General features: G+C 39.6%; 1 protein-coding gene across 1 annotated transcript; it reads left to right on the top strand.

Moving 5' to 3' along the window:
- The first annotated feature begins 456 nt into the window (after positions 1-456).
- cir1 (corepressor interacting with RBPJ, CIR1) lies at positions 457-6,837 on the top strand. Its single transcript, XM_026913145.3, has 10 exons — positions 457-616; positions 1,780-1,874; positions 2,658-2,731; positions 2,851-2,864; positions 3,608-3,660; positions 3,757-3,805; positions 3,948-4,065; positions 4,845-4,951; positions 5,362-5,447; positions 5,774-6,837. Exons 1-10 carry the CDS (start codon positions 545-547, stop codon positions 6,651-6,653), a joined length of 1,548 nt encoding a protein of 515 aa, XP_026768946.1. The 5' UTR covers positions 457-544; the 3' UTR covers positions 6,654-6,837.
- Positions 6,838-9,814: the final 2,977 nt, after the last annotated feature.

The raw sequence follows: 9,814 nt of genomic DNA, 5'->3' as shown, positions 1-9,814 counted from the left end.
GGTTCTTTTCAGTGAGTCGGATAATTTGACTCAGAGCCGTTTCATGCCTCACTATGAAAATAATAATAAAATATTACTCTGCATTCTGATTTAAAAAAAAAACATTTTGTTTTGTATTTTGTATGAAATCTATTTAAACAGACTACAAATGTGCGTTGACATTCAGTAAGCATTCCTGCATTACTGTTATTTTGTCTGTTGTGTCTGTGCTTCAGTTCCATTTATTCTGATAAATGATCGCCTCCTTTAATAAATCTGACTGCATACATAAATCTCTACATCCAGACACTGCAACAGTAACAGCATTTCCTACTACATCTTCAAATAAACTGCTCATACTGTATATGTGACAACAGCACGGCCTGTTTACTAGTGATGCATCGTTCGCTAAAGAGTCGGCTCTTTGACTCGGCTCTTTTAAGTGAAAGTTGAGAGCCGACTCAAAGAGTCGACTCTTTACCGAACGATGCGTCACTAGTAAACAGGCCGTGTTGGTGGTAGTTTGAGGCTGTTCTTTCTGTGGTGTTGTTATCCGTGTTCAGCCATGGGGAAGTCGTTTGCTAATTTTATGTGCAAGAAAGATTTTCACCCAGCGTCAAAATCCAACATAAAGAAGGTAACTAAAGTTCAGTGAAATTTTGAAGCAAACTAGTTAGCTAGCTAAATTAGCTCATTAGCTAGAGAGGTTGCTAACGCTAGCTTGACGAGCTTATTGGCCTGGTACCAGTGTGTTTCACAGAAGTCACTATTATTCATTCAGTAATTCTGACTTTTCGTCATTGTATAAGCTTTAACCTAGCTTATACTTATAACCTAGAGGGCTTGTGTTAATTTTACACTTTGACTATACACTAGAAAAGCTTTAGCATTTAATGCAGATCATTCCCAGGACTGTTAGGTCACCCTTCAGTTACCATGAAAAGAGAAATCAGAAAAACCAATATGGTGATGCAGACAATACTAGTGTTTAAATTTAATGTTTAAAAAAAGTTAAACAATAATAAACACTCACCGGTCATTTTAATGTACACCTGCTAATTCATGCAGTTAACCAATCAGCCAATCATGTGGCAGCAGCACAATGGATAAAATCACACAGATACAGGTCAAGAGCTTCAGTTAATGTTCACATCAAACACCAGAATGAAGAAAAAAATCTGATCTCAGTGACTATGTCATGGTTGTTGGTGCCAGATGGGCTGGTTTGAGTATTTCAGAAACTGCTGATCTCCTGAGATTTTCACACACAACAGTCTCTAGAGTTTATACAGTATGGTGTGAAAAAGCATCCAGTGAGTGACAGTTCTGCCAAGAGAAACACCTTGTTACTGACAGAGGGCAGAGGAGAATGGGCAGACTGCTTTGAACTGACAGGAGGTCTATGGTAACTCAGATAAACACTGTTTACAACCGTGGTGAGCAGAAAAGCATCTCAGAATATGTAACATGCCAAATCTTAAGGTGGATGAGCTACAACAACAGATGATCACATCGGGTTCCACTCCTGTCAGTTAAGAACAGGAATCTGAGCCAACAGCAGGCATGGACTCACCAAAACTGGACAGTTGAAGACTGGAAACGTGACCTCCTTTAACTGTCCAGTTGAACTGGGTTGTAATGATTTAGGTGCGTAGAGTTAGCTAGCTACAGTGTGAAATTAAAGAAGCAATCTTCAAATATATCTTGGTTGGTTGACTACATTTGGGGAAAATGGAAGATTGTATAAGTTTCCTGTTTTTTTTTCTTTGCTGTGCAATAATGAGAATAATGTTTTTTTAGGTATGGATGGCAGAGCAGAAAATAACCTTCGAGAAGAAGAAGCAGGAGGAGTTGATGCAGGCTTATGTGAAAGAGCAGGAGACCTACAACAACAGGTTAGTCAATAGATTTAGCTGAATCTTCTTACTAAATGTGCACAATGTTTCCAAATGGTTGAATAATTAAAGTGGAAATCAAGCCCAGGTGGACAAGTTTAACTGGCACAGTGTACAAACTTTCATGCTGTTTAGGGAAAAAACATCCACTGACACTGACATGGTAGTGTGTGTGGCACGGGTGTGATTGTGTGTGGGCTTTAAATGTTTCCTGACCGCTTCATCAAACTCACCTTGTTCATTCATCTTGCAGGGATACAGATTTCCTGTGCACGAGTCTGTGTTAATCTTTACATTACATTGTTTGCAGAAGAAATTTCCTTATATCATGTCAGCACCAGAGATTCTTTAATAATGTGCTGACAGGCACAGTGTGTGAGCACAGAAGTGAGAGTATCTCAGGGCGTTTTCACATTTGGCTCATTTGGAGCATTTGTTTTGGAACCTGGAGCTGCTGTCTATCCATCTGGATACCCTGGACCATAAACAGACGCACCAATGAGAGGAGAGTTTACTCATATGTGACTGGCGTAAACACATTTTGGTACGCTTTGAAATGTTGCCTTGTGAAAGCAAACCAAGCCAAGGAGAAAATGCAGCACTGTAACAATTTAAGTCCCGTTTCGGCACAAAGCACAGATCTGCAAGTCTGAAAACGCCCTCAAACCCTGTCCTGCTTTTTACGTCATCATCCCTGGTTAAATACCTGAGGTTGCCTGAAGGTGGCAGTGTTTGTCTTCTGTGGAAATGGTCTTAATCACTTCAGCCTGATGTGTGTTTTAGACTGCTGATGGGTGATGAAAGAGTGAAAAATGGCCTGAATTTTATGTATGAAGCTCCTCCTGGTGCATCCAAAGGTAATTAAATTCTGATAATTGAGATGAAGAAGCTACATGATTTTATAAAGCTTTGTGTCTTACTCCCTGTCTTTCTGTCTCTTTTTTTCATGAACACTCTGATCTTTGAATCTTTGAAGAGGAAACCAAAGAGGTAAGTCGTCATGCTACTGAGTAGGTATTTAAGTCCTAATTCATAAACATTGTTGAAATGCTTTAGAGGAAGTGGTTTATGTGCGTATTTAAACACAATGGAGTTGTGCTCTTATAGGAAAATAATCACAGGTTGGCGTGTTGTTCATACTTTTTAATCTGTTTGTAGTTAAATCTTATGTTGTGAAACATCCAAAACAAGTTATTTCCTGTTATCACTTGCAATGTGAAGAATTGTTCCCTCACCAGCTTCTCTCTTCGTTCTCTCTCTTGAATTTAACAATAAAAAATTGATATTCGCGTAACTGAGAAACCGCAATATGTAAAGTCCTCTGTCCTGGAGACCTTTCTCTGCTGCAAAACTTACTGGCTGTAACAAAGCACCGACAGTTGAGACTGTTTCACTGAACATTACATAATTTTATCCTTACAGAAAACTTCACCATATCCTCAATCTGACTTTTTTTCATTAGTTCATCATTAGGCTTAAATTATTAATGTATTAGAATGAGCACATTAATATAAACCTGTGATTTTCACAGTACCTGGAGACATTTTCACAATGCACACTATTCTGGTAGAATTATAATGGCACATGTAAAAACTTTACCAAACAATGTTCACTTTTGAGTTAGTTAGTGTTATAAATGTAGTGACATTCCAGCAAGTTGATTTTTACATGATTTCTCACATTATCCATATGACAAATCCATATTCCCATAATGCTTTATATCGTTTTCACAGGAAGGAGAAGCGGAGTATAAGTTTGAGTGGCAGAAGGTTGCTCCTCGTGAAAAGTAAGTTTTATTACTCTTTTTGTGTGTTTAAATGAGTAAGACTTATCCTAAGACTGATAATGATATTTTTCTGTGCTCTTACTTCCTCCTCTTTAGGTACGCTAAAGATGACATGAACATCAGAGATCAGCCTTTTGGGATCCAGGTTAGATTTTATTTTATGATCTTCTCTCAGATTTTTGGCAGTATCTATATTTGGATCTCTGTAACTGTACTTTATTATAATTTAGATCCATGTAGACATTGTAAATAGAGCAGTTAGTGAATTTGTAATGTTTATTCTGTAGGTGCGGAATGTACGGTGTATCAAGTGTCATAAGTGGGGTCATGTGAACACAGACAGGGAGTGTCCTCTCTTTGGACTGTCTGGAATCAACGCCAGCTCTGTAGCAAATGATGAAGCAGGTAAGGCTTTTTTTTTCTTAATACGTAGCATTGTAATAATCGAAGGTTATATAAAATTTTCAAATAGGCATCATTCACTGACAGAAACTGCTGTTTGTAACATTACTAATTCATTATTAACTGAAATGCTTGTGTGAGTGAAATACTCTGGGCTGAATTTCTCTGGCCCTGAAGATGGCAGTGTTGTCATCTTAGAATGCATTATTAAAAGCAGATTCAATCCTTTTCCTATTAACCATGCTGAGAAGGATTGATGACATGCTTACTGTTGTATGGAGTACTGTTGAATTTGTGCAAAATATACTTATAGATTTAGACTACTTTTTAAGCAAAGCACATATGCGTGCAGTATAAAGTAAATACTTACAGTACATCGCGGCAGAATTTGCATCAAGGATCATCGGCAGTGCTTTACTTGGGGCAGTCGTGATCCAGAGTCTCTTGAATGCCTCTCAGTGCAGGAAGCAGTAGTTGTGTGCGCTGAGGACTGTAATCAGAGCGTATAGCAGTACAGTAATGTGTTTACTCCTCCTGGGTCCAGCGTGACAGTTCTCAGACTGGCCCTCCTCCTGAGCTGCCAGAAAAAATGCAATTATTGTGTATTCTGATTTGCTCTAACCACTGCTTTGGCAGAATAATACAGTGTGATTTGCCCAGTCAGGGGACGAGTGAGTTGATTTGGTGTCCCTTTCTGTTAACAAAGCTGCCGCTGTGCTCCCCTCTGAGGGGGATGCACACACACATCAATGGGACCGTGATGTTGTGTTTTGTGCAAACAGGCCCGTCGATGCACCCCTCCGAGTTAATGGCAGAGATGCGGAACAGTGGGTTTGCGCTGAAGAAATGTGTCCTTGGGAGGAACGCCACTGTTTGTGATCCAGCACAGGTAATCTCCAGGTCCCCCGACCCCCTCAGGCTCAAATAAGACCAATGATATCCATGCCCGGTCCCGAGCAAGGAGAAGAGAGAGTTTGATTGCAGCAAAACGGTCAATTATCAGACAGCGGCACAGCAATTCCAGTCACAGCAAGTTTAGTCAAGAGAGGAGGCTTGATGAAACTAACTACCGAAATTATAGGAAAGCAGGGGAGCAAGAACATTGCTTGTTTTAGAGCTTCTAGAGCTTGTGGCGCTCATGTTTATTGGCCTACCAATTGGGCATACCCATTCTTGTTGCTGCTTGTTGATGTACATTCATGTGATGAGCAAGTTTGGAAGTGTGAGTCTATGTGTTTAGCATGCTAAAGCTCAGTGGTGTAAGTGCTAATATGCTGAATTACCGTACCTCTACTGCAGGGGTTTGTGGCCAGTGAGGAAGAAGAGGATCCTGAAGTCGAGTTCCTTAAATCTTTAACCACGAAGCAGAAACAGAAGCTCCTCAGGTGTGTGTAAATATGCTTTATGGAAATGTATCTGAAGCATGAAATTATTCTTTCAGTTGTATTTGTGTCAAGTCGGTGAATGAGTGTGCGGCATAATAGACCTACTAAAAAGAAAAAACTTCACTGGGATTTGTAATTACTCTACTACTATTAAACTACTAAAATAAAAACAATATAAGAGATGTGAAAATATAATAATTTGGAATTTTATTGTTCATTTCTAATGGAGAATGATTTTATATTCAGCTGTTTAATTTAATTTTCTTACAATTTGAGTTCTCTCAATTGCCTTAATCAATTGTTTCCTTTTTTTTTTTTTTTTTAAGAAAACTTGACCGGCTAGAAAAGAAAAAGGACAAGAAGAAGAAGAGTAAAAAGGAGAAAAAGAAGAAACGCAAACAGAAGAAAAAGACGACTGAGAGTTCCTCCAGCAGCACCTCGGACAGTAGTAGCAGCTCTGAGTCTGAATCTGAAAGACACAAAGCTAAAAAAGAGAAGAAGGTGAAAAAGAAGAGAAGGAGAGACTCATCCAGTGAGAGCAGTTCTGACAGTGAGAGTGAAGGAAGACCGAGAGGAAAAAACAAGGAGCCTTGCAATAGAAACCGCATTCAGAGTCCTGATTCTAAGCATAGCCGAGACAAACATGAGCGCACAGAGTCAGACGAGCAGGACAGACGACGAGAAAAAGGTCAGAGGTCACCACATAGAAAAGAAAGCCTGCAGAATGAGAGCAAAGAGACAGAATGGAGGAATAAGGACAGGGAGAGAAGAGGGGGCGAAAGAGAGAAGGGTGAACATAGAATCAGCAGAACCAGGGATGGTGAGAGAAATAGGAGTTTGAGTGGAGAGAGAGGAAGGAAAAGGAGGGAGAAGAGTTGGGATAATGAAAGGATAAGGGAGAAGGAAAGGAATGCCAAACAAAGAAGTGTGAGTAATGATCAAGGTAGAAATGAAAAAAGAAGGAGTCAAAGCCGGGATAGACAACAAGAGAACAAGGCGAGGAGGAAAGAGAGGAGTGATAGTTTTGAACGAAGTAGAGGTGGAAAAGGAAGAAGTAGGAGTAGGGAGAGAGTGAGAAGCAGGAGTAGGGAGAGGATAAGAGAGAGGAATGGGAGTAAGGAACGAGTAATGATCAGGAGTAGGGAGACAGTGAGGGATGGGAAGGAAAGGAACAGAAGTCCATGTCGGGGCGATAGGAAACGATGAGGGAGAAGCAGAGACACTGAAATGACGTTTTCCTATTGATGTAATGTATGATTTGCGTTTAATGTGAAACTGTATTGGGCATACAATGATCTGTAATGTTTTTACTCCTTTAAATATTAAGTTGCGTCAATCTTTAGTTTTCAGAGTTTGCTTTTGGTGTATTAAAAGTGGCTTATATATCTGATTGAAGATTTTCTTTTATTCCATGGATAAAACTCTCTTCTTCTTCTTTTTTTTTTTTTTACCAGTAGAGGGCGCCAAAATACTTTAGGCCAAACGACGAGAACTCTAAAATTCTCATCCATTCGTTCTTACAACGTATATTAGCTTCTTCACAATGTTTTACTTTTCTTATTTGAGCATGAGACACTAGCTATCTCAGGATTCGGATCTGATATGTTTTGCAGTAACACTAAGGCGTATTCGCTTTCAGGCTGTTCTTTTGTAAGGAGGCTTGAGAAATTCCTACACCCATCATTCACTGACATTATGCTTTGAAGTTCATTGATTTAACCCCAGGAGTTTCATAGAGAGCCGCTTTACTTATATAGTAGCTCTTTCAGCATATTAGATATTATCCATTAGTTATAATAGTCTTTGAAATATTTCTAACAAAATTGCATGAATGACCGTAATAATCACAGGTATCCTAGTCCATGCTTGCATTCACCTGCTGGTATAATTTGCATGTTTTGTGTTAAATTGATTGGTTTCCATTTAATGTTCATCAACCAACCATGATATTACTAGAAAACTCCTTTTGGAAGTTTAAACAAGTAGCTTAATTTCCAACTAACACAACACTTTGAGCATTATAATATATCTTTAGAATTTTATTTAATAATATACAATTAAAACAGAGCAACAGTAACATCTTTAAAGTTTAATATGCTGCTTTGCACAAGTCACCAGTGTACTGTGTTGAAATAAGCTCTAGGTGTTTTGGACTTTCTCCTGACCTTCATGTTGCGGAATGAGATGAGCGGCGCTTGAAATCAGCTCCGCTTTCCTCTGGCCTGGGGAGGAAATGTGGAGCACTGAGAAGGCTGAGAGCTTCTCGAAACGATGATGTGCACTTGTACAGTCATCAGTGTTGTTCATAAAAATACTCTCTACAAGGCTAAGCTTTCAGCATTTTACCGTATAATCATTTTTTACCTTCATCTTCTGTAGTTGTTCTATACAGTTGGCCAATATTCGCAGTTGTTCTTCCACTTTAATCAGAAAACCCACACTAGAGCTCCTGAAAGCAGCATCAAAGCACTCAAGTGCAAATGTCTTTCCTGAAAGCACTAAAATAGCTTCCTGTTCAAATCAGCACTGCTGCCTATTAGGGAAGTGACCCAGTGAACGTATTTTCAAGAATATTTACCTGCATTGAAATAAACCCAGAGATTGCACTGACGTAAAAGTTTAATTAATTGTTGCTTAATTGTTCTGAAGGAATTATAGGCTTGGCACAATTTATACATATGGATGAAGCAGTGTGGAAATCTCATGGGGAGGAAAAACAGGATGGGACACAACTAGGAGTCGCTTAGAGTGTATTATTATTATTATTATTATTATTATTATTGTTATTATTATTATTATTATTATTCATTTGCCCCATTAGAGATTTGCTCATCCTCCTAAAAGAAGGTGTGTAATTTTGTGAAGATCCTCGTTATTGATGGACACCTTCTTTTGACCCTGGACTGGTGAGGACAGCGGTGTGAGCTCCTTGATCAGTGATATGGTGCTCATCCTGCTTGTATCCCGCACAGACCGCGGCTCTTTGATCTGTCTTTATTGTGGCGCGCAAACAAAGCTTGACTTTTCGCCTCTCTCTCAGCAAGAGCGCATTCCGCCGGAGCGGAACAAAGCGCTGAGTGACGGCGCTCTCTGTCCAGGCCCGCAGGCGAGCCGCCACCTCTCACTGATTCATTCTCGTCCGGCTATACTCTCCCGTTTGTAAATCTTAATGAGACCATATAATTGTAAAGTGTGCTTATGAATGCCTTGACGCCCAAACAGCGCTCATTTCCTCGGCACACATTTTGGAGTGTCGGCGATAAAATCGCAATAGGCTGGGCAACATTACATTTTAAAAGGCTGAAAACCAAATTCAGGCACCTGGTGTGTGTTAAAATAAACTCAACCCTTCTCATATAATTTACAAGACAACAATTTTGTTGCTGTTTATTAAATACAGCGCAACACTCAGAATTAGAATTAGATGTCAACTAAATTTTAGACGTTTTATTCATTCATTCATTACAGTCTGTTTCTTCCCTGCAAAATGTCAAATTAGCTGATAATGGAGCGATTTATTTTTGTGGATCTTGCCCTCAGGATTGCTTCTCCGACCAGCTACCAAGCGTAGCCTACAATAGGAAATGAAAATAATTTTCGTCTATTGCCTTCTGGTCAATTTAACTTCCTCCCCACAAGGCGCTTTTCCTGGCTGAGACGTGTAGCCCTCTCGGGTTCCCAGGCTGAGCCGCAGCCTAATTATACCGCCGCTTCTTTCTTTCAGCTCGGACGCTGCACTGGATAAACACAAAGGAGTCAGAGAGCATCCTTGAACCCTTTCAGTACGCGGCCACTGATATTCAAATAACATCCAGCGACCATTTGACTGCACCGCAACAAGAGCATTTAAAAAAAAAATCACCATTTGCATATGGCTTTTCCCATTTTCCTTCTCAAAAGTGGCATCCAGAAAAAAAGGGGGAAAACTGTTCCCATAACACCAATCAAGTGCTGCGCTTAGAAAGGCTAAAAGCTGCTTTATACCATAGGCTCCTCTTAAATGGACATTTTCCGTTTGACATGCAAATGTAAGCAGTTAATTCGACCGATTAAAATAAATATTCAGAGCCCTTTTGTCACCGAACCCCCTCGGAAAAGCGCTGATAAAGAGCCGGTGAACAAATGATGTCTCGGAGATTAATTAGATATTTGATAAGACACGAATCCCTAATCGCGGATACAAGACACATGGGGCTGCGATGTGCTCCAAGTCATAATTAATACTATTTAACAAGATTTTCATTTGGGCGGAAAATGCCTGTTCCAGGGCATTAACTATTGATTTATTCCACTGGGAAACTGTGTCGATTTGCGTTGGCGCATATAAGAAGTGCAATTTTGATATTGATATATTTACAAACGTCCAC

This window comes from Pangasianodon hypophthalmus, chromosome 5 (genome assembly GCF_027358585.1).
Source record: "Pangasianodon hypophthalmus isolate fPanHyp1 chromosome 5, fPanHyp1.pri, whole genome shotgun sequence".
In the NCBI taxonomy this organism is placed as follows: Eukaryota; Metazoa; Chordata; class Actinopteri; order Siluriformes; family Pangasiidae; genus Pangasianodon; species Pangasianodon hypophthalmus.
This window is presented reverse-complemented; position numbering and strand designations above follow the sequence as displayed.